Genomic DNA, 23,312 nt, shown 5'->3' with positions numbered 1-23,312 from the left:
CCCGCGCTTTCGCGAGAGGCCGGGAGCAGAAGTAGAGTGGCGTGGGCCGGAAGTGGAACGCCGTAAGCCGGAAGGGGCGGGGCACTGGCCGGAAGGGGCGGGGCGCCGCTGCCGGCCGGCGAGGTGGGCGGTGCGACCGCTGTGGCGGCGGCAGCGCGGGGCCTGGACCGGCCTGAGAGCGGCCCCGGCCCCTCCCCGCGCCTGCGCCGCCTACAGCCCTGACCCTCCCCTCCTCTGCCTCGGGCAACGCTCGCCTCTCGCCTGCTCGCCCTCGGGGCCTCGCTTGGCCTGGCCCGGCCTGTCCTCTGGGGCCCTGAGCCGCTCCCCGAGCCTCGCCCGAGCCCCCCTCCGCTCTCCCGAGCCCGCTTCTCCCCCCTCAGACGGAGGCGGTGAGCGGGTAAAGCCCCCGCCCGGCGGCCACCCTCATGGTGGGCTTCGGGGCCAACCGGAGGGGCGGCCGCCTGCCCTCCCTGCTCTTCGTGGCGCTGCTGGCCGTGATCGCCGTCCTCGCCTTCAACTGCTGGAGCGCCTCGTCCCGCCAGGTCCTGCTGCAGGAGGAGCTGGCCGAGCTGCAGAGCCAGGCCAAACGCACCGAGGTGGCTCGGGGCCGCCTGGAGAAGAGGAATTCGGACCTGCTGGGCAAGGTGGATTCCCACAGGAAGCAGCTGGAGCAGAAGGAAGCCGACTACAGCCACCTGAGCAGCCAGCTGCAGGCCCGCGATGGGCAGGTGAAGAAGTGCGAGGACAGCAAGGTAAAGCTTGTGGAGGGCTGGGTCGCTGCGCTGCTGCAGCCCGGGGTGGAACAAGCTCCTGCAGCCCTGGTGTGTGTGGAGCTGCTGCCTTGGCCTTGGGGCTGCTGGGGCATTTGCCATGCGCTCGGGTTTCTGAACGCACCCCAGAAAAGACCTGCAAACACCAGCAAACGTAGCCTGTCTGCTAACTGTGAGAATGTTCACAACTTGAAGTTTTCAAGGCAGGTGTTCTTAATACTTGATTTTTTTTGTACTTTCCTCATCTGCTGAGACTGTTTGATCTTTTTTGATAAGTCAAAAAGCTATAAACAGCCTTAAAACTAGTTTGTTTGGCCTTAAGTGAAATGAAAATGGTGTGATGTTCAGGTGCAGCACCCCGTGCTCATTTTCTTTGCCTCGCATCAGAGTCTGGTTCTGATGTGAAAAATCATCTTTTAGGAAAACTGGGAAGGGGCTCTCGATCACGGGGTGTAGGGCTAGCATGAGGGGAATGTTTTGAAGCAGAAAGAGGGGAGATTGAGATGAGATCTTAGCGAGAAGTGTTTTCCCGTGAGGGTGGGGAGGCCCTGGCCCAGATTGCCCAGAGCAGTGGTGGCTGCCCCATCTCTGGAGGGGTTCAAGGCCAGGTTGGATGAGGCTTGGAGCCCCTGATCCAGTAGAAGGTGCCCTTGCCAATGGTAGGGAGTGCAACTGGATGGGCTTTGAGGTCCCTTCTGACCTAAACCCTTCCATGACCCTCTGATCTACGCTGCTGCCGTTTTCATGAGCTGTGAAGAGGCAGGCAAATATGGAATGCGGCTCGCCTTTACATGCCCGGAGTTTTCTTTGTTGTGGAAGGGGAAAATGAGAGGATGCATCAACTTTCACAGTTCCACGTCGAGCGCATCAGCTTTCACCGTTCCACGTCACCAGAGCGGGGCCCAGAAGAGCAGTGCTGTGACTCTGCCGAGTGCGAAGTGTCACGGGCGCTGGGTTTGCAGTTCATAGTTCTGCTAATGGAACACTATCCCAGCTGGATTTGTGGAAGAATCACCCTCTCAGGCTACTGCTGGCTGAGTTTGTTTCTCTGGCCGTTCCTTATCACGCATTTGAGGTGTGGTATAAACAAATGCTTTTAATTGTTGCAGAAAACCTGAATACATACCTGTCTGATTACAGAATTAGACTCCTTCAGACTGATTAGGTTTGTGCTAAAGCTGTGGTTTTTTTATTGCTGAACCATCAGCAAACGGGAAGGGGGGGGGCGTTGTTGAATGTTTTCTGAGATTAGAATAAAAAGCCCAATTAGATTTGTAACAAAGAGTGCCAGTGCTCCCCCGGGAAGGAAATGCAACTGACACCACTGTGGTTAAAATATAGTGGTAGTGTAGAATCTAGTTTGATTTATAACTCGTTACCATACAGATGTCCAAGCAGCTGTGTCTGATGAGTGAGAGAAGCTGAACTCTGGTTCAGTTATAACAAAGATGCTTCCTCTTGTGAAAAACAGAAACCCTGCAGTTTCCTATGCTGCTGGGGGTTTTGGTTTGGGCTTTTTAATGAACTTTTAATTTAAATAGAGGGCATATGGATTTCCCTGTTCGTTGCCCTCCTCAGTTGAAGCAAGCAACCAAAGGCGGCAGTGGCTTGAAAGCACAGGAGGTGGTTGGTGAGGGCATGGAGCTGGACGTCTTGTTCCCAGGCGGCTAAGGAGGCTAAAATAACAGGAGTCCACGGGTGGAGACACAAGTGGAGGAGGAGGTCTACCAAAGGCTGGTAAAGACAATGAAACTACCTCTGAGCTGCAGAGTTTGGGAGCAGCGGCTGAGGACACTCAGGGGTAGGTAGGAGTAGAGAAGGTGTTTGTAGCACAGCTGTTCTTGTGTCGGGAAGCTTGGGTTGTGTTCGCAGGGCAGTGAACTTGTCCGTGCGTTGTTGTAACTGACTGGCAGGGGTAATGCTCTGCTGACGGTATCCACGTAGGTGAGCAATTACTGGGCTGCGTGGCCAGGCTCAAAAAAGACTTTTTGTCTCAAAATAGGGTTTGGCAAGGATGTTCTGTAAACAAAGTGGTTTTACCAATAGTCTTATTCCCTTTGTGAAATGCAGGAGCTATAATGAAAGCCCAGCACTGGTAATGCCCAGGCTGTCAAGTGATCACAGCAGATCCAGGCTCATTTCATAGAAAACTTATTAGGAAGATGCTGCTCTGGTGGCTGTCGTAATGTCAATTTATGCTCCTTTGTCTTCGTGTGCCGTGTGCTCGCATAAATCAGGTCTGCGTATCCCGGCATTGAGGCAACTTGAATTTCTGCAGGCAGCTTCCTCGTGGCCCAGTGAGGTCCGTGGTCAAACCCAAGTCCTTGTCTCTCCCCTCTTCCCCCTGTATGTGTAAGGAGGCGGTCGCACTGCACTGGAACACTGTTTGCTCTTCTGAGCAAATATGGAAGCCTGGCCTAGTGTTAAAAGAAAGAAAAAGGGAAAGACAAAGCATGAGTTCATGGGCGTTCTCTTCTGTCACCTTGCGCTCATCTCAGTGAGCTGGCGATCATCTGCTGGAACAAACTAGAAGAGATCTCTCTTGGAGCTCCTCTTGGGAGGCAGGCTGGTAGGGATCACTCTGCTGTTGGGGAAGGATGCGTGCAGTTAGTGTTAGGTTCCTGAGGATTCCATGCTTGTTTGCAGCATACCCTGAGAAAGTTTCTTTCCATATCCTTACACATCCCTTTGCAGCAAGCTAAATAAAATGATTAAATGCAGGAATGGTGGTGGAAAGCTTCCAAACGGCACCCATCTAGCGTGGAGAGGCTGGGAGCCCTGTGTTTGCAGTGGCAGCTCTTGGGAGTGTATCTCTCATCCCAGACCTCTTGCTGGCAGGTGTAATACAGCCTCACCCCACCGCCAGTGCCTGGAAATAGGGCTTTGTGGGGTGAAACCATTCAGTAAAGAATCCTTGGGAGCAGCTGGTTACGTGCTTTGTTGCCAAAACTCAGTTTGTGGAGCTGCAGCTTTACAGCAGCGATGTTGAGTTCAGCTTCCAATCTTGCTGCATGTTCCCGATGATCATTCTCCCTGCCGCAGCGCTGGCTGTGTGGTGGTAGCACTGTCCATGCAGGAAAAGGCAGCCGCCGACAGCAGAAAGATGATGGGACTGTGGCACACAGAGCCTTGAGCAGACAGGCTGGTGAGCGGCTCTCCTGTGCGGTTCCAGCACATGCCCTAGTGACACGTTGGGAATTCCCAGGCCCGGGAAGCCGTGCGGAGAACGGACACCTGCCTGTACTGCTTCAACAGGCGATCTGGTGATTGTTCCTCCTCGGTAAAGAAGTGACTCGGTGGGAATATGGGTGTGTGTTTATGATTTATGCCTTACTTCACTGGGAAGCAACCTCAGCTGTGTTCTGCCCAGCCAGACAGCGATAAGCGCCAGTGTGTTCCTAGCGTTCCCTTGCATCGCCTGTCTCTGTGACAAGACAGAACAGTTCAGGCAGCATGAGGGAGACTGTGTCACGTCTACATGGTTCCAGCCTGCCAGGGATTTTGGTGTTTCTTTTCCTCTGAAGAGCTCACTGGGCAGCAGAGAATTTCTTCTGTACGTTCCAGCTGCTTTGGGAAGAATCAGAGAAGCCACTGAGTGGTAAAAATGGTACAAGTAGGTCTGGACTCACAGGGGATGCAGCTCAAAGAACTGGACTTACGCCATGGTTTGTGGAGTGTGTTCTTCTGTGCGTGTAGGTGGAACAGATCCCATGAATCATAAAGATGTTTCCTCCCTTCCATCCTTCAGCCAAGGGACATTTGCTGTCAGCTGAGCTGGTTGGGACGTAAATTCTGTCACTTTTATCTGCAACTCAATCACCACATTGAAAGATGGAGGGATAAAACTGATGCTATCTTCAAAGCAAACTCCTGTGAGCAGAGAGGCAGCCCTGCGGATCAAACGTATTACTCAATGAGCAGGAGCTAGCCGATGGGGGCCCTGGCTGTGTCACAAATCCTGATAGATGAAGGTTTGAAATCAGAACCATTGTTTCCCAGGAACTCCTTTGTTTGTAGGCTTATCAGGTTGTGGGAAAAGAACGGCACTGGAGTGGAAGACTGGAAGAATTTGGTCCTTCTTGCCAGTGGCTTTGCAAAATAGGGAAGATCCTTTTCATTAGTGCTCAACAAATTATTCTCTTTGTATCCGTTCCCCTGTCCCGTCCTCACTGGATGGGAGTTGGCACGACAGGTGCCTGTTGGAACAGAAGAGGGCTTGGCAGTTGCTTTCGCCTCGTGCTGTGTGGATTTCCCCCAGTACTCCTTGTGCTTTGGAAATGCAGCCCCGGCAAGGCCAAACTGCGCTGTCATTTACCCAAGCGTTGCTCTTTGTGCATCCTGTAACCAGGGTGCCAGTGACAGCGTGGTGGACACAGCAACATGCAGCTCCTCCTCAACATGGAAGAAAGCTCCCAAGTGTCCCTGTTGGGTGTTCTTTTTATATCCCATCTCGGAGCAGTGTGCTCGACATTCTCCATTACTAGAAGATCACATCCCTTGCCATTCAGTCTGCTTTTGGGGAAAAGCCTTGTGGAGTGGCTGGGTTCTCCCCCCGTACATGTTCTGCACATGCATCTCTGCCTTCATTTCTGCTGGCTTTCATCCTTACGTACATCTTTATGTAGGAACATCAAAGTGTGTTTGCCAAATGACATCGTGTCCGTGCAGTTCATATTTATTGTCTCTGATGGTTTTTCCTTGCTAAAATTGCCAAATTAGAAGTTGTTGTGGGAGCCTCCTAAAGTGTGTTCTTGAATATCAGGTGGCATCACATAAAAATTACTTCAAATGTACATTAGGTAAAAATAGTTTCTGCTAATGGCACTGCTTGTTTATTTTTATGCACTTACACTTTGGCCTTGGGGATTCACCAGCTCCTCCCGCAGCGTCAGAATGCAGTCAGCTTGTTTTGGTCCTAGCAGAACCCATTTTTTGATAGAAATATGCTCTGAAAGTAAATTTAAGTCCTTGTTAGCAAAGCCTAAATAGAGCTTTTGGGTGGTGATGTCACTTAGAGGTAAGCAAACAGACATTACTTCTATTTGCAATAACTTTACGTGCGTCATTCTGATTATGCTTTATGTACATTGTCTTTACAGTGGAACCAAATGCTGCCTAACTCCCCTCTAACCTGCTGGTTGCCACTTCTCCCAGGTGACAGGGGACAGGACAAGAGGAAATGGCCCCAAGCTCCACCAGGGGAGGTTTAGACTGGACATTATGAAAAAATTTTTCACAGAAAGGGTCATTGGACACTGGAACAGGCTGCCCAGGGAGGGGGTTGAGTCACCTTCCCTGAAGGTGTTCAAGGGACGGGTGGACGAGGCACTGAGGGACATGGTGTAGTGTTTGATAGGAATGGTTGGACTCGATGATCCTGTGGGTCTCTTCCAACCTGGTTATTCTATGATTCTACTGAACCCTCTCTTCCTTTCAGATGAAGCTGCAGAACAATATCTCCTATCAAGTGGCAGACATACATCGATTGAAGGGTAAGGAGGCGGCTTGGCAGGCTGCGGAGCTGTGTACTTTTCACCTGCCTGGGAACTGCAGAGGGTGTTTTGAATGGGAGATCAAGTGATGCTGGAGTGTCGCAGGGTATGAAATGTTATGTTTCATACTCAGTCTGGGTCTGTGCAGGATTGCCTCTCGCAGGCTTTATTCTGCTTTCTGCAAGAGGAACCTGTGGAAGCACCACTTCCTTCCGAGGGATTAGAGTCATTTTCACAACCAGACACTCAGTTTAAAACAGTTTGGGTCTGCAATGTGTGTGATATTTGTGCTGGGTTAGAAAAGGTCCAGAAAACATCTTTCAGGGCTGATACATATGGATGTGGTTCCAGTGTCTGTTTCCCTGCTGACTGGGCTTCAGAGCACCTGGAGCACCTCATGCCCAGCTGGGCACGTGCCAGCAGACGTGCTTAGTGTTTCTGCCAGTCTCTGTGTAGCTGCAACTTCAAACACTAGGAGGCTTAACAACTATCTCTAGCCTGAGGAGTGAGGAGGAAAACTTCCACAACAGTGGCTTGTGAAGACAGAAATGTGGTGGTTTGTGGATGGTGTGAAGGTGACTTTTTTGTACAGTTATTGCTGAATAACTGTGTGACCATCATGCCTAAAGTAACAGTAGTGCTTTGGTGTTACTCAGAATGACAGAGTGCTTCAGGAGTTAAGGAGATTGCTAGCAGGTGAAATAGCATTGTGTGAATCCTCGGAGTGAAGCGGGAAAGGAAAGTGTAGGGGGACTGGCATGGTATCAGAATTGTTCTGTAATTCATAGCAACATCTGGCATGCAGGAGTGAATTGGCTATTTTTTAGCACGTTTAAGACTCTTTAAAGTCTGTCTAGAAATAACAGAAAACTTCAGCAAGTTTGTAACCTGTTTAGCAATAATGGAAACTGTATCTGCCACAGGCATTTTTCTTAGATTTCTGTATTCCTGTTGATTTTTGGTCCAGAACAACTGGCAGAACTGCGCCAGGAATTCATTCGCCAGGAAGATCAGCTGCACGAGTACAAGAAGAACAACACTTACCTTGCAAGGAGACTGGAATATGATAGGTATGACTCTAAGAATGAAGGTGATTGTGGGTTTGTGTGTGTGAAACAAGAGCCTGTATTTATTAAATGGTGTAAATGGATCCTATTTCTGCAAATCCTCAAGCATGAGTGTACCTGATCGGTGATGTAGCTTGGACTGAGCTGGTTGTTTGATTCTCAAATTCTGGTTTTTGATGCTGTTCTGCTCCCCCTGACCCTGCCCCGAAGCAAGATGTGATCTAAGAAAAATCTGCTTTACTGGAACTGTTCCATGTTAGATGATCTTAAGCCAACACGTTTTTTTATAACGTGGGGATCTGAGTTAACCAATACTGGGAAGAGTTTAATCAGCACAGGTCTATCAGCTGCCGGGGTTGTTAATGGCTCTCTGTCTAAAAGTGTAATTTTATTTCTTCAACTGAAGTTGAAAGCATTGTGAAGTTGACCTCAGCCTTTTAAGTTTCTGGTGGAGAATCAGGGAGAGCAGCTGCTTCCAAAGCTCTGAGGAGTGGGCGAGATTGACACTGGACAAAATATTCTTTACTCTATGTTCTCTGTTGAGGATCTGCAGGAGACAGGGATTGTGTCGAGTTGGGCTGATCTTGGAGGGGGTCCAGAGGAGGCTACAAAGGTGATCAGAGGGCTGGAGCACCTCCCATAGGAGGACAGGCTGAGAGCTTTGGGGTCCTTCATCCTAGAGAAGGCTCTGCGAAGGTCTTAGGGTGACCTTCCAGTGCCTGAAGGGGCTACAAGAAGGCTGGGGAGGGGCTGTTCACAAAGGCTTGTAGTGATAGGATGAGGGGAATAAGTATAAACTGGAGAGAGGCAGATTTAGGCTAGACGTAAGGAAGAATTTCTTCACCATGAGAGAGGTGAGGCCCTGGAACAGGCTGCCCAGAGCAGTGGTGGCTGCCCCATCCCTGGAGGGGTTCAAGGCCAGGCTGGATGGGGCTTGGGCAGCCTGATCCAGTGGGAGGTGTCCCTACCCATGGCAGGGGGGTTGGAACTAGATGGTCTTTAAGGTCTCTTCCAAACCAAACTATTCTCTGATGTTTGGTGCATAGAGGAGTCAGGACCCATCGCTGTGCTGATCAGACCTTGTTGTTTGAGCTGGTAGCCATTACCAATAGCAGTAGTTGTGCATCTGCTGTCTTGGCAGCCATGGGAGTTGCATAGTTTCCTAGTGGAGCTTAGCTGTGCTGATGGCAGACTAGTTGGGAAGCTTGGCTTTTCAGCTGCTTTCCAGGTGTTGGAGCAAATATGTTTAAGGCCATTCTGTTTATTTTACCATTTTCCTGTTTGGTCCCTATTTTTTCCAGTTGTGCTTTCTTTCTGTAGTCAGTCCATTTCTACCCCGTGCACATTCCTGGTCAAGGCTTTTAGGATGGACTAGGCTAGTTATTTCTCGGGTTTGGCTTTGTGTGCCGCTTTATATTCCCTCCTAATTTATTTATGGGAGAACAGATGCAACAAAGGAGATTATAACTGATAACATGTTTCTAATTAAGTCTGCAGTGTGCACAGCAGATCAAGGAAATGAGGCTGCAACATGAAGAAAACATGAAGAAATTAATGGACCAAGTTGTGCGGGAGCAAAAGGTAACACACAGCTTAGTTCTTTGAATTAAAAGACCACACATTCAGCTGGTTGCTTCACTCAGCTTTTTATATCTATGGAGGGCTTGGACATTTCTCCCCTAACTCTCCATTAGACATTGTCCTGAGCAGCCTTGATTGGGTGTTGGTGTCGGAACATCTGCCTGTTGGGCTCAGTGAACCTATCCCTGGAAATCAGGCTTATTCTTTGCTCTGCTGCTGCCTTCCTACACGACGTCATTGCTGAGAGTTTGGGTTTTTTTCTCTGTACAATGGACATTACTTTATAGCTCTCTAGGGTGGGATCGTTATTCTTGCAACGTTGTGTTGGTTATTGCCATGGGGAACCTGATCTCTGAGACCCTGAGGTGCTCGTGTCATGCAAATAACAGTGGTATTTGAATGGTATTGAGGATGTGGTTGTATGGTGCAAGCTGCCAGCAGAATCTGTGCCTCTTTCCCAAATAGGTGAAATAACCTGCTTTCCTTCAGATAACATTTCCTTACTTCATCCCTGTTTACAGCCAATTCACGTAATAAAGTGTAGGTTTCAGTCACCTCTTTCTTAAAGTCTGGGATTGTTTCAGAGCCTCTCATCTGAGGCTTAAGGCCTTGCCCTGTTTCCATCATACTGAGGAGACACACACGCCAATGTGACTGTCGTGCAGCTGTGCTGTATTTTTCATGTCCTGTTTAGTTATGTGACCGTGTTCTCATCTCCAGCCCGCAGGATTCAGCGGCAGAGGACTTATGCTGCTGTTTGCTTTGGGGAACATCTAATTATAAATGGGACTTTGCTTATCCAGAATAATCTTGAATTTGAGGGGGTTTGTTTTGTGATTTTCAGGAATGTTATTAATATTGGTTCCCTGTGGATTTGTTCCAACAGGCCACGCAAAAAGTTCAGTCCGTTAAGGACACCGAAGTAATTCCCAATAACGATGAGCAGGCAATAGCTGAGACTGTTCCAGAAGCAGAAGCTAAAAACACAGTGAAGAATGAGCAGCCCTCAGATCAGGTTGAAAATGGCAAAGGTATTTCCTTGGTGTGTCATTTCTGATGGATAAGGGGTCAGTTGTGTTGTATCCTGTGCTATCCAACAGGATCAAGGTTTTTGGAGGCAGCACAATAAACTGTTTGGCTCAGATAACCTGATGCAATCACACACAGCCAAACAAGTTCTGAGTTTATAGGTATCCAGCAACTGGCGTGTCCTCCCCCCTGGGTCCTTTGAGTTTCTTGCATGGTTTTGATTCTCTTAGTTGGTTCCTTTGGCCTCTCCTCCATCATGTGGCCAGTTGTGACCTGGGGGTGGCCTCCCCTCTGGCCAGCTTCTTGCAGGAGGCTGTTCTTACACTGCTACCAAGAACAGAGCATCTGTTTCCCATCCCTTTCTGACCCTGGGAGCGCTCCTCCAGAGCAGCCTCCAAGTGGCTTTGACAGTGCATCTTAAGGAGGGTCGTAGTTGGTGTTGTCAATACAGGATGTGCTCTGTGGATGAAGGACTTTTCTCCTGGTCTTAGAGCCTTCCACAAGAGGAAAATACACTGATCAAACCTAAAGGTTAGTAAGGAGAGTATCCTATTCTTGTCTTACAGAGAAAATCAAACTGGGAGGAGATGCAGGCATGCCTGAGATAGAAGACAATGACCCTGCTAAAGCAGAAGATACTCCCACTGGTTAGGAGAAGTATTCCAATACTTCCTCATTTGGGTTCTTGGTGGCATGAATATTCTATTTGAATGCTGTGTGCTCATAGGAAATGCAGAGTTCTACAATCTGCCTGTGGTAACAACATTTCTGCTTCAGAAACTGTCAGCCTCTGGCCTGGACAGGCGCACACTCTCCTGGGTGGAAAACTGGTTGGATAGCCGGGCCCAGAGAGTGGTGCTAAAAATTTTTCACAGAAGGGGTCATTGGGGACTGGCAGAGGCTGCCCAGGGAGGTGATTGAGTCACCTTCCCTGCAGGTGTTTAAGGGACGGGTGGACGAGGTGCAGAGGGACATGGTTTAGTGATTGATAGGAATGGTTCGACTAGATGATCTTTTCCAACCTGGTCTTTTCCAACCTGGTGATTCTATGATTCTATGATTTGAATGGGGTGTATGAGCTTTACTGGGCCTTAGGGCCAAATGCTTCTGATGATTCTTCTTTTTTCCTAGAGATCTTGTATTTTATGTTTTCATCTCTGGGTTAAAAAGAAGATAATTACAACAACGAAACCCTTGCAGGACTGTTAAAGGAAGACTTGGGATATGGTGTCTGTTTCATGTTAATGCTTTTGTCTGTGTTTTATCGTAGCTTTAAAGAAGCCACTTATTTCAGCTTCTAAAAGTGAGGCTCGTCAGCCTGTTGTAAATCTTCCAACCGAACAGCCCCATGCTCCAAACCTGGCACCAGGTAAAGTCCTTATGAGCAGGTGACGAGTGCACATTCTATAGGAGACTCAGCCTTAGAATCTGCTGCGCTGTCACTGTTGGGTGGCCGTGGGCCCCGTTGGGCTTTGTGGTTAGACAAACAGCAGTGGAATTCTGTAGGGTGCAGCAGTGCATGTGGTGTCAGTCTGGCTCCTGCACTGAGGCCGCTGCCTGCACCATCACTTTTTGTCTCCCACCCAGTAGTTTCTGGGCCTTTTGGCCAACTGCAGCCAAATTTGAGGCTTTGAAGTTTCAAAGATTAGGTGCTTCATGATTATTCCTCTGTACAGAGAAGGGGTTTTTAGAAGAATAGCAGTTAGAAAGGACACACTTTGCTTTGGTGTCAAAGAGAACATTAGAATCGTAGAATTATTTGACTGGAATGGACCTTTGAGATTGAGTCCAACTATAGTTTCTCACTACTAAACTGTAGCCCTGAGCACTTCCTCTACCCATAAGGTTTGATCTGCACTGCAAATCTTCTGCTAAAAATATCAACTACAACATATTCATTATCATTTATGAAATGACCAAATAGTGTCAAGGCTTTTTTTATGCCTGTTGTTGGCTCTTTTAGAAAAAAAAGGCAACAGAGGCATTTCTTAATTTCTTCTGTCTTGCAGTGAATGTGTAAGCAGGTTAGAACAGCAAAATTACTGAGTTCAATGTCTGTACACATATTTAAAGCTTATTATTTCCAAATGTTAAATCTTTTCAGCTCATTGCTTTGTGGGGTTCTGAGGGGGTCCTGCGTTTTGGCCTCATTAATGAGTGAGGGAGAGCTGCCTTATTGAGTCCAGGGTTTATCAGCAGAAGGGCAAAGGGAATTTCAAGGGGATGAGGGTTTTCTGTGTTCCTTGTTTATGCAGCCCTGTGATTCTGCACATTATTTTTAGCATAGCTTCTGTGACCTCCTGCAAACGTCTCCGCAGATCATAGCTCTTGAAACAATAAATAATGCTTAGTAGATTGGAAAAGCAGAATCAGCAGGAAGACAAAAATACAAAAACACATCAGTGTGTTGTTGCTCTAGGCTTCATCAAGCGCTTAAGTACGTGCAGCAAATCAGCTGAGAAGGTAACAACAGGGTTGATTCTCTATTGAGATGGGGTGAATTCTCTTTTGCGGTAGCATTAGAGCCCTTTGGAATCACGTGAAAACCAAACACAATTCCTTGTTCTGTAGGACTGCACAGCGACAACGATGGAAACGCTGATGTTGCGAAGCAGATCCCTCCAAATTCTCTCCAGCAGTTAAATTTTGAAGAGAACGTGGAAAACCAGAAAGAACACAAAATTGAGACAGACCACATAAAGGTTCCCAAGAACAGATTTAGCGACTTGCAGAAGATAAAGCAGAGTAAGTTGGCCAGTATCAAATACTTAATATATTAAGAAAATCACTTCATTTTCAGTCTGTAACAGTGCCTGTTTGGAAAACAGGAGCTAGTGCAGCGGGGAGGCTCCTGGAGAGTAAGCCTAGAAAGAAATGTGATTGGTTCCTATGGAAAAGAGAGGCCTTAATATATATTATCTCATAGGTATATTCAGTCTTTCATAGACACATTCAATCATTTAAAAACCAATTTACTTGCAGGAATTCAAAATGCTTTTGAAAATTACTACAACTTCAGATTAAGTCAAGACTTTTGTTACCCGTGGAGTACTGAGTTACTGACACGCATGCTATTCCTCGACTTCAGTGCAGTGTTTTGGGCCATATCATAAGAATTCAGTGCTCATACAGCGGCTCTTTGTGGTGCTACGTGTGTAATGACCAGGAGTTTGTTCTTCGGTGTGAGGATGCTTCCAGAACCCCTCTCTTCTGTCTGTGCTCAAGGAAGAGCTCTTGGACGGGAGCAGATGGTGTGCGATGGGGGCAGCGCTGCTGAGGCTCGGCAGGCGGGGAGGATGAGGGCTCGGGAATGCACGCAGGACTGCCTGCCTGCTCCAGACTTGAGCTGCATCTCTGTCTCGAGCCGATATCATCATGGCAGGAGAGAGGTGCCTACGGCGTTTTGCTTGGCTTCTCCTGTAGGAAAGGAACGTTGTATTGAGATGAGTTTTTGTGGTACCAGTGGAGGGACCCTGCTCCTCAGCATCAGTGCAGAGCACGCTGCCTTGAGATGCAATAGCCAAAAGAGCTGACTCAAAGCGGTTAGGGTGGGATGGGGTGTCTGGAAGAGAAACCCCAGTGCTGAAAGAAACATCTGTTGTTTTTTACTCAAATAAGATTACCCTTTATTTTATAGCTATTATAAATTCAGCTGTAAGAGAGAAGAGAGCAGTGAAACAGAAATGGGACCTTGTCATAGGCAGGTTGATGGAGAGCTGGGCATGAATAACTTGATGTTTGGTGGGTGCACAACTTTAAGAACAGAATATTCCAGGCGTAGGTCTCACTAGCAGTTTTAAGAGCTTTGTGAGGTTTGCAAAGGTGCACCCTTTGTTTGGCACCATTGGGTGTTTGGAGTGCTGGATGAGAAAGAAGGTAGGCGATGCAAGTTCAACACCACAGCAATTCGTGAGCATAAAAGTACTGTGTGATCAAGAACAGAGAATTCTGTAATAGCCAGTGAGCAGTTGAGTCAGAAGTGATTGGCCAGCTGCGAGTATTGGTCACTAATGAACATTTGAATGGGATGCCTTCAAAGGAATGCAAGAGAAGATGGAGTCACTGACTCTGTTTTACCCGGTGCTTGTGAGGTCGTCCTCTGGCTTTACGTGTTGGAGAACTGATGATGCAAAGCTGGAAGGAATTTGGGGGAGAGGGGGAACAAAAAGAAAGTAGGGTTTGGTATGAGGGGGGAAACCTCTGAAAAGTCCAGGGTTGAAGAGAGGGAATGAGCGTCAATGCACTGTTCTGTTGTTTTTGGGGTGGGTTGGTTTGTAAGAAACGGTTCCTTACGGAAGACTTCCATTATTTTAATATCATGGATCTTCCCAATGAACTGGAGAATGGGTCTCTTCAAAACCATCCTGCGCAAGCTCTCCTTCCACTCTCTGCATCCTGAGCTGTGCAGGACTATTTGGTTTATTGAAGGAGCTTCGTGCTGATCCTGCGCTCATCTGAAACACCAGAGCTCTGTGGGGTTTTTAAATGGAGTGGTTTGGCCATTGTGGATCAGGTGAGGGGGTTGAGCTTCGCAGCGGGAACAGGGAATGCACCATCCCCACTCCTGGCTGTAACAGGTACCCGAGTCAGCCATCCCCACCATTAGTCTTTCCCTTCTCTCTTTGCTCCTTCATATTTGTAATAATCTACCTTGTAGTGGTGCAAGGAGGAAGGGAATTTCTCTGTCATATATGGAAATGGCTGATCCAGGGTGGTAGGCTGTGTCTTTCCAGCTCTGGCCCACAGCTCTCCCTGCAGACGATCTTTGGCTGGGATTTTGGTTCCAGAGTTCTTCAGAACTCGCTGTGCACCAACCCATGGGGTGAGACAAATAATCCACATTACTCAGGGTAACTCCAGCATCTTCTCAGCTTCAGAGTCGGAGAGCTTCTTCCTGAAAGACTGGGTGCAGAGATGAGTGCACTCCTGCTTTTGGTTCTCAAGAGTAGCAGGACCTGGAAGGGGCTGCAGCAGTGTCCCTGGCTGTGCTCCAGAGTGCTGGAAAAGTGCTGGGCACAGCAAACCTCCACCTATGCTGCTGCTCATACGGGTCCTTAGTGCTGAGCGCAGGGATGGTCACCTGGAGCCTGGTGGCTGGGAGGATCCATCTTGCAGTAAAGCCCCGTGTGCCTCCAGAATTCATTTCAGCACACATTACCCACAGGTTTAATGTTAGTGACAGCCTCAGCCCATGCTCTCGCTCACCTCTTGTGCTTCAAAACAACGTATTCCATTGTGCCTCAAACAGCTGGTCCTTGTGCCGCGTTACCAACACTGGCATGGTTTTGGAGGGACTTGAGAGCCACCAGGCTGTCAGGGTTCCAGGCTGTGTCTGTCTTGGGAAACAACTGGTGCCTTGCTTGGTCCAGCTACCGGCAGCTCCTGGTGCTTGTGAAGGTCACGGTGTCCCAGGACCGTTACACATCCCTTGTGTTGCGCGTGTTGATGTTCTGGTGTTGGGTGAGAAGCCATCACTGCCTACACCTTCGGCACACCTGGCTCTACGTGCACAGGCAGCTGAGCTGCTGTCCTGCCCGCCTGGCCCAGGCAGCTGCCGGTGAGGTTTGAGTGCTCAGCCTTTCCTCACTCGATCGGAAGCAGCTTGAGCTGGAATATGGAGCCCTGAGGGCTGAATGGAGCACTGCAGCGAGACAGCAGATGTGTCCAGAGGCTGTCCCAGGACCGAGCTCACCAGGGTTGTGCTGGGTGCTTCCCTAGTGTCTCCTCTGATGTTTAACCCTCCTTTCTGTCAGCTGAAATTGAGTCAGCACTCGCTTGTTACCGTTCCTGGCATATCTGCAGGTGTGGGTTTGCTCTGACTTGTGCATTTGCTGTGTTTCCGTGGCTTGTTTCCTACTTAACCTGTGCGGGTGGTACAGTTCTGTCCACGCAGAGCCCAGGAGTCCAAACAGGAATAGTGAGGATTACTCGATTAGGGATGAATGGAGAATGAATAATGCATTAAATCTGTGATTCCTCACCAGAGCATAGTTTCTTCCTGCTCATGTTACGAGAACGCCTGAGACATCTGTGTGTGTATTTGCACTGCCCTGGATGCGATTCCTCTGCTGCCCTTCCCCACCTGGGCCAGCACTAGGATATTGTCTCTGTCCTGGATATGATACACAATCAATACACAGATGCAGAGTTTTGGTATACTCTGTAACGTGTGATCATTTTCTGTGTTTTGAGAAATCATTTTATTTTTACACCTGTCTGTCATAACTCCAACCTCCTTTTTAATCCTAAAATTGAAATCCTGTTCTTCAGCGTTATTTATCTGTTTAACTGCTTAAGGGCGAGTCACTTCACCTCTGCCTCACAGGCTTTTCCCTCAGCCCATTCCCAGTCTGGAGAGACTATATCGCACATTAAGCCTATTTTTTTTTTCTTTTATACGAAATCCCTCCAGACTCGCACGCCCTGCAGCCTCAGTGCTGTGTTCGTTAAGCCCTGGGCAAGCAGACCAAGCTGCGCTGGACCTGACCAGATCCCCTGGGATCCCATTAAGCGCCAGCTCTGGACTTGACATGACACCATTAATCTTTCCATGTGTGCTTGTCCTTTCCTGGCTGTGGCTGATTCTTATTTCTTTTGGGCAGGAACTACTCTGAATTCTTTGGGAGACAAAAATATTGGATTCAGAACATTTTGAAAGCTGTTAAAGCTTAACAGGAAACCAGAGCGTGAAGGCAAATGAATGAGGCAATTACAATTAGGTGGGAGGCGCAGGGCAGAGCTGGGCCGGGCTGGCACGTGCCCCACAGACATCACTGCGTAGTCAGCAACCTGTGTAGGAACTGTGAGTCCTCAGGAAACGCTCCAGATACTGAAACTGCCGCTGAGAGCTGTCAGTATTTTAAGAAACCTTTTATTTCTGAGTGTCTGTGGTTAATTGGAGAGGGAGCTTTAGTTTGGGTGCTTCCCCAGCTCTGCTCTGCAGAGAGAGAAGCTTATAGCAACCAGAGTTCGCGAGATCTGGGAGGTGCTGAGTGACCGAGCACATCCTTTTTGCTAGGAGCTGTTCTGTGAGCCTTGTTGTTCTCCCCAAGCCCTCTCCCTTCTCCTCCCTTTCTCCTCCAGCTGAAACCCCTCCACAAACCCCACTGTCCTAACCTGCTATCGGCTTTCAGTTGGAATCTGCCTGTTTCTTTCCTCTCTGCTTCTGACTTAATCCTTTGCCTACTCCGCAGGCCGATTCTTTGATGAGAATGAATCCCCTGTTGATCCGCAGCAGGGCTCTAAGCTGGCAGATTATAATGGGGATGATGGTAACGTGGGTGAGTACGAGGCAGACAAACAGGCCGAGCTGGCTTACAATGAGGAAGAGGATGGTGATGGTGGAGAAGAAGACGTCCAAGGTGAGCTTGGGCCTTATCTCCATCCCATTGTAATGAAATCCACGCTGAGTTCCTTGTTGAATTTGTGTAAAGCCTCCATGGTTTCAGCTGATCACAAATTCCTGATAAAGGATAAATAAGCTTTAGGCAGTCTCTGAAATTCAGCTTTGCTCTCCCTTTGAGAGCAAAGCCACAGCAGTTTTTGGAGAGGAGCTGGATGCCTTGGCCCAGTTGGGTGCGCAGTTTCTGCTAGGAAAATCCAGCCACTTCCAATTTCTAACCCCCAAAGCTGGGATGCGGCCAGCTGGACGTGGTCTCTGACATGACTAAAGCAATGTGCAAACACAAAAGCATAGTGGTTTTGGCTACTGCTTTTGTCCCCCTGCAGCCTGCAGCGAGGCCTTAGCTGTGCCAAGTGTCATTGCCGTGCGTTGTACACAGATTCAACAGGCGCCTGCTTTCCTCGCTAACCAAACCTCCGCACCCCTGGGCCTGGGCCGGCCTCGTCCCCGTGTGTGTGCATGTCCCCCTCCTGCTCTGCATGCCTCACGCCGTGTCGCCTCCCGCTGCCCGCCCCGTATCCGCCACCGCGTCTCCCCCTCTCCACTGGCCTGTGTGGCAACGGTTTGTGAAGCGCTTGCGTGTCCACAGGTTGGAAACGTTCATGGGAACGTCTGGAGCATCGCCAGTTCAGGGTAGAACAAAGTGAGGGGGACAATTGAAGGTCTACGGGCCCCCTGATTGTGATTTTCATATGGCACGGCTTTTAGCCGGTAGGTTTTCAGGTGTGTTTAATTGGTACCTGAGGGGAACAGCCGATAAAAAGCATCTGATTTCTGTGGGTGGGCATCTCCCTGTGCAGCGTAAGCACTTTGTGACGGGGCTGGTAGTTAGAAATCCATGAGCAAGCCATAGAAAAGTGTGGATCAGAACCCTGGGCAATTAATTACCTTCCTGATAAAGATGAGAACTGTGCTGCTCTGAAAGAGGCGGCTGTGGCCTTACACTTTTGTGAAACCTGTAGCTGTGGATTTTAGTCATTGTGGGTTCTGACTGACCTTGGGGTGGGTGGTTGTGGGGCTGCAATTTGCTGGTACAAGGTGGCTTGGAAATGAAGGTTCCAAAGTGCGTACAGAGAGGAGACTCGCTTCTTTGTCAGGAAAAGGCAATCTGGTACACCCTGCGTGCTGGTGTGTGTGCCATGGGAACGGCATTCCTGGGGGCCACTGATATAGCAAGAAGTGGTGGGAAATCATTAGAAACCGTGGAGATTTTGCTGATGGAGCTTGGTGTGCAAGGGAAAGGTGACAACACGAGAGCTCTGAGTGAAAACATTGCCTGTTCGGATGTGGTACTGGTCAGCTCACTGCTGGGGTGGCTTTAGAGCTGGACGTGGTGAAAATCTCCCTTCTCCTCAACCCCTCAGTGTATCTGATGGGTTTGCTGTCTGGTAGTGAAGATTAAAGAGTGACTTAGGGAGACTTTTCGTGGAGAACAACCTGAGCTGCGTACGTCACTGCCTCAGATTTGATTTTCTAAGCCCTTTGTTAGGTTTCCTAATAACCCCTTGCCTGAGTCTGAGGTGTAAATCACACCATGTGGCAAATGGTACCTCCAGAAGCAGCATTTTGGAAAAGGTGTCGCTTCAGGAGACAGGGCAGGAGAGGGTAAGACTGTGGGGGAAGGGAGAGGGGTGGTTGTAATTGTTTAGGGAGAGAAAAAAACTGAATTTCTGTCTAAAAACTCTGACACAACATCACATGTCTCTGCAGCAGGCTCTAACAAAGCATGTGGTGTGAGCAAACAAAGCAATGTGATTCAACATGTTTTTCTTCTGCCACTGGAAGTGTGGGAGCCTGAGATTGGAGTGATGAGAGGGAAATCCATCGGCCTGGGAATGCGCTCACATGAATGTCTATATGCAACCAGCCTGCCTCCTTCCAGCCCTCCTCTTGGAAACATCAGGGCATGGCTGAAAGACATGGGCTTTCCTACAGCAGATCTGTTTCTGAGGTGGCTGCTGAGGACTCTCTCAGCCGGGGATGTTCACACGCTGTACCAGCAACCTGTTCCAGGGCCTCCCAATCCTCATTGTGAAGAATTTCTTTTGCATGTCTAGTCTAAATCTTCCCTCTCCAGTTTACAGCCATTGCCCCTTGTCCTATCACCCCACACCTTTATAAGAAGTCTTTCCCCAGCTTTCTTGTAACCCATTTCAGGCACTGGAAGCTGCTCTAAGGTCTCCTCATGCAGCCTTCTCTTCTCCAGGCTCCCCAACAACCCCAACTCTCTCAGTATGTCCTCGTATGGGAGGTGCTTCAGCCCTCAGATCATCCTTGTGCCCCTCAAGAGACACGGCTGCAAAATATATGAACAGAAACAACCTGAGGGGTCAGGGCTTTCCTCATTGATTGAGGAAAGAGGGCTGGGCCCCGCACAGGAGAGACCCGAGTTACAGCAGGGAGAATGTGGAATATTTGTATTTTAAAAATCATTTGAGAAAAAAAACTACTGAAGGTGCATTTTCTGGATGGATTTTTTTGCATGTGCTGCAGTGAATGGTTTTACTGAAGATGCAAAGAGGGGTTAGTTTTATGATTTTTCATGGTGCTTGAGAGCCAAAGCCCAAGGAGTTGAAGTTGGGAAGCAGGACAGAGTAGAGCAGCGGAGATCACAGTTGTTCTGGAGCAAAAGGCAAGGTGAAACATCGGCATCTGACAGTCAAGGAGAGAGCTGCCAGCCCCCTGTTAAAGATGATCCAAACCCGCACTGAGGTGCTCCTGAAGGGCCGCTTGCCATCAGCTGGGGGGCTGCCGATGATGCGTTGCCCCAGCCCTGCTCCCGGCCTGTCAGCGTCTGGCTGCGCACCTGGCTCTGCGGTTCAGGAGCAGGTGACCTGAGGGCTGGGCCGGTGTCTGTCGCATGGGAGCCAGGCTGAAGGGTTTGTTTCAGTGGGGAAGAGTGAAAAATGAGTGGAAAATTCTGGAGCGTCAGCAGTGAGAACAAGCAGGGATTTCCGTTGGCAGGAGGTGGGAAAGGCTGGGAGCTGCCTTTGACATTGTTATAGTCTCTGTCCAAACGTTCCCCCGACATGAGGCAGGGAGGCAGCAAAGTCTGTCCCAGCGCTAGCGCAAATCCCAGAGCTGTGTTGGGGCACCTCTATGTGGGAAGGATCGCTTTCCAAACTTGAGAAGTAGGTGGAAAAAGTATCGCCTTGGTCAGACGGGGGTCACGGCGACGTCTCCGTGCTCGTGCCACGAGGTACCCAGCCTCTTGTAAAATCTTATGATGCCTTAACTCCAGAACTGGTTGACTTTGCCGTTGGCTGTTAGTGGGAGAGCTGGGTGCCTTTACAAGAAGACTGACTGCAGCAGTTGTACCGGTTCCGTACTCCTCATTCAGTGAATGCCCAAGTGCGGGTGCAGTAAAGCCAAAGCTGTTCGATAGCATCGGGTCCCCATTCTTTGTGCAGGACAACTCCCAGAGCACTGGCAGGGGGAGTCATCACAAACCCACACACGTTCTCTGTGCCCTCCCCACAACTTCATCGCTCCTGTCACCCCACGGGGCGGCTCTGTGCGGGTCTCTGCATTAGCAACGTGTGCTGGGAAGGGTGTTTGATTCTTTGTTTCAGCAGTATCGGATCAGGTTTCATCTGAATATTTTAATTGCAGATGATGAAGAAAGAGATCTACAAAATGACCTGGTGGATTATGGCAAGCCGCGCTTCAGCGATGGCGTCCTGTAAGGCCAGGATCGCACAGGGAACATGGATGAGAAGAGGCCTCGACTGAGAAACTCTAAATGCTGTGAAACTGAACCATTTTCACTTCAGTGATTCTTACTTTAAAGGAAGGCGATAACAAATGGTGCTGAGCGTGCTCGGAGGCAGCAGGTGGTTCTGTACAGGTGTACATAGCTGTACGATGGCACGTGGTACCACAGCCCCGGTGCTGCCGGTACAACCGCCGGGTACCGGGACTGTCCCTTACCTGTAATAATCTCAACAGTTAAACCCAACACTATAAATACGGGCTGAACTGTTTCTGCCACTTGGCAAACTTTGTACACTGGAGACCTTGTACAGTTTGTATCTCATGGGACAAATGCGCCGAGGAGACATTGTACAGCCCGCGGACTCCTTTTCTACAGGCATTCCTGTCCAGGCCACCACACCCCGCTTTGCTCATCAGTGCTTTTGTATTCTGCAGGGGAGCTCTGGGTTGAGAATGAAAGCTGAGGTTTTTAAAACATTGCTTCTTCCTCCACAGGATGGAGGCAAGGCTGGGGCAGGCTCTGGAAGCACAGCCCGTCTCAATCTGTGTATCCAGGGACCAAACCCGTAGCTGGACAGCTATGCAGTGTTAATGATTCGATACATCCTGAAGGAGTGCTGTAACTCATCCGATTTTAAAAAGCAGCAGGAATAATTTGGCCCAGCTCATATGGAATTTGCATCTGTGTTAGAGAGAGCAAGTGTGAGTGTGGAACAGCCGAGTCCCCGTCAGCTCTGTCGGAGCCTTCATCCCCCAGGATGCGCGGTGTTTGCCCTGTTCTGTCATCTCGAACGTGTCCATCCCGTGTTGATTTACAGCTCAGCACCCCACTGTGGCGTTCGGCACGTGCCACATTCCACCTCTTGGTTCCGCTTTTGGAAGGGTTGTCAGTTGGATACATTTTGTTCTGTGTTTAAGCACTTTCTGAGTTAATGGAGATGATTGTTGCTCTGCAGTAGCGGCTACAGACGTTCGGAACCCAGCCTGCTCCAGAAAGGCTGCTGCGACAAGAAGCCACAGGGCTTGTGCCACGGGTGGTGGAGCTTTATCTCCAGCCTGAAGGAACCGCTGAGGTGTCCTTGATGCTTGGTCAGTGCCCCTTTTCAATACATTTCCTCTTCAATACGTTTCAGTGGCCTCGCAGCCCAGGGCGGGGGGGGGTTCATTGCAGGGATCTTCTACCAATCGGTCTTAAATAGGCAAGAAATACACACATCGGACCCTGGTGATACATCCTGAGGTTTCTTTCATTTGAGCTCTTCATTCCACACTTCAGGAGGCAGGCAGAGAGCAGCCCTTTGCATGGTGTGATGTACTTTCCGTTGACGATGCGATGCTGAGCCTGCTCTGAGTTAGGTCCCGTACTAACACCGCGCCGGGAGTACAAGCTCGCGCCAGGACTCGCAGGGCAGCAGACTTCAGCACACGCTGTATGTAAGCTCTGCAGGTTTTTGTCTTAAAATGTAATTTCCCCCTGAATTAGGTGTTAACTTGATTCTTCTAATGAAAGCTACGTTTATGGGTTCTAATAAATTAAGTTGTTTAAGGTATGTGAGGCTTCCAGCTTTTATTTTTCCTTCTGACTTTTAAACTTGGCTGAGCTGAGGCCTCATGGCAGCAGCTCCAGGGGCAGCAGTGGGGATGGGGACCTCACTTTTGGTCACACACAGGCTACTGAGGAGAGGTGGGAAGTGAAGCCTGCGCGTCTGCTCCTGCACAGGAGGCAGCAGTGGTTTGTCATCGGATAATTGAGCCTGGTCTGCGGGAGTAATGTGCGCTCACCCCCTCATCCGTATTCCATGGATCCTGTGAATGTACCCAGACCCAGCCTGGTGTTACCCTGCTCTCCCAATAATGCCATGAGGACATAATCATCTTTTAGCTTCCTGTCTGCCAGAGCTCTAAACTGTTTCATGTTACTTCTTTAAGTAGGCACAAGCGTGGTGTTTGGAACACAACAGACCAAGAAAGCCCTTCCTGTACCGATAGCGGACGCTCTGTAGCACAGGGACTGTTTCAGTGGGTTTTATCATCCTGAGTGAGCTCCTTAGTGACAGGGAGGATTGCACGCTGGGTTTCTGTTCATCCCGATTCTCCCCGTCAGGGGGCTGCTCCTGTCTGCGATACAGAATGACGCTACCTGGCACTTCAAGAGAACTCCAATGCCTGATGGTAGGAAATAAGGATATTTCTAACCACAGTCTCATGTTAACTATTACACATATAATTGATTTCTTATTAAGTGTACTTTGTTTTC

At 49.1% G+C, this 23,312-nt stretch overlaps 1 protein-coding gene across 3 annotated transcripts; it reads left to right on the top strand.

Annotated features, from left to right (window-relative positions):
- The first annotated feature begins 263 nt into the window (after positions 1-263).
- Positions 264-22,605, top strand: GOLM2 (golgi membrane protein 2). Of its 3 annotated transcripts, none has more exons than XM_069866663.1 (10): positions 264-752; positions 6,208-6,262; positions 7,230-7,332; positions 8,820-8,910; positions 9,797-9,941; positions 10,506-10,564; positions 11,212-11,308; positions 12,511-12,684; positions 17,133-17,300; positions 20,954-22,605. In XM_069866663.1, the coding sequence occupies exons 1-10, from the start codon at positions 426-428 to the stop codon at positions 21,025-21,027; spliced, it is 1,293 nt and encodes a 430-aa protein (XP_069722764.1). In that variant the 5' UTR covers positions 264-425; the 3' UTR covers positions 21,028-22,605. The 3 variants fall into 3 exon arrangements, with proteins under 3 accessions (XP_069722764.1, XP_069722763.1, XP_069722765.1); XM_069866662.1 differs by having other exon boundaries at positions 276-752; positions 10,506-10,586; positions 11,210-11,308; XM_069866664.1 differs by lacking the exon at positions 17,133-17,300 and having other exon boundaries at positions 287-752; positions 10,506-10,586; positions 11,210-11,308.
- Positions 22,606-23,312: the final 707 nt, after the last annotated feature.

This window comes from Phaenicophaeus curvirostris, chromosome 12 (genome assembly GCF_032191515.1).
Source record: "Phaenicophaeus curvirostris isolate KB17595 chromosome 12, BPBGC_Pcur_1.0, whole genome shotgun sequence".
NCBI classification, from domain to species: Eukaryota; Metazoa; Chordata; class Aves; order Cuculiformes; family Cuculidae; genus Phaenicophaeus; species Phaenicophaeus curvirostris.
Note: the sequence above shows the minus strand (reverse complement) of the source record. Positions and strands in the feature narration are given on the sequence as shown.

Bases quoted from the DNA above. Each gene is read 5' to 3' on its own strand.
- GOLM2 (XM_069866662.1), top strand. From the start codon at position 426: ATGGTGGGCTTCGGGGCCAACCGGAGGGGCGGCCGCCTGCCCTCCCTG. The intron at 9,942-10,505 runs GTATTTCCTTGG...CTTGTCTTACAG, and splicing joins TCAGGTTGAAAATGGCAAAG to AGAAAATCAAACTGGGAGGA. The intron at 10,587-11,209 runs GTTAGGAGAAGT...GTTTTATCGTAG, and splicing joins AGCAGAAGATACTCCCACTG to CTTTAAAGAAGCCACTTATT.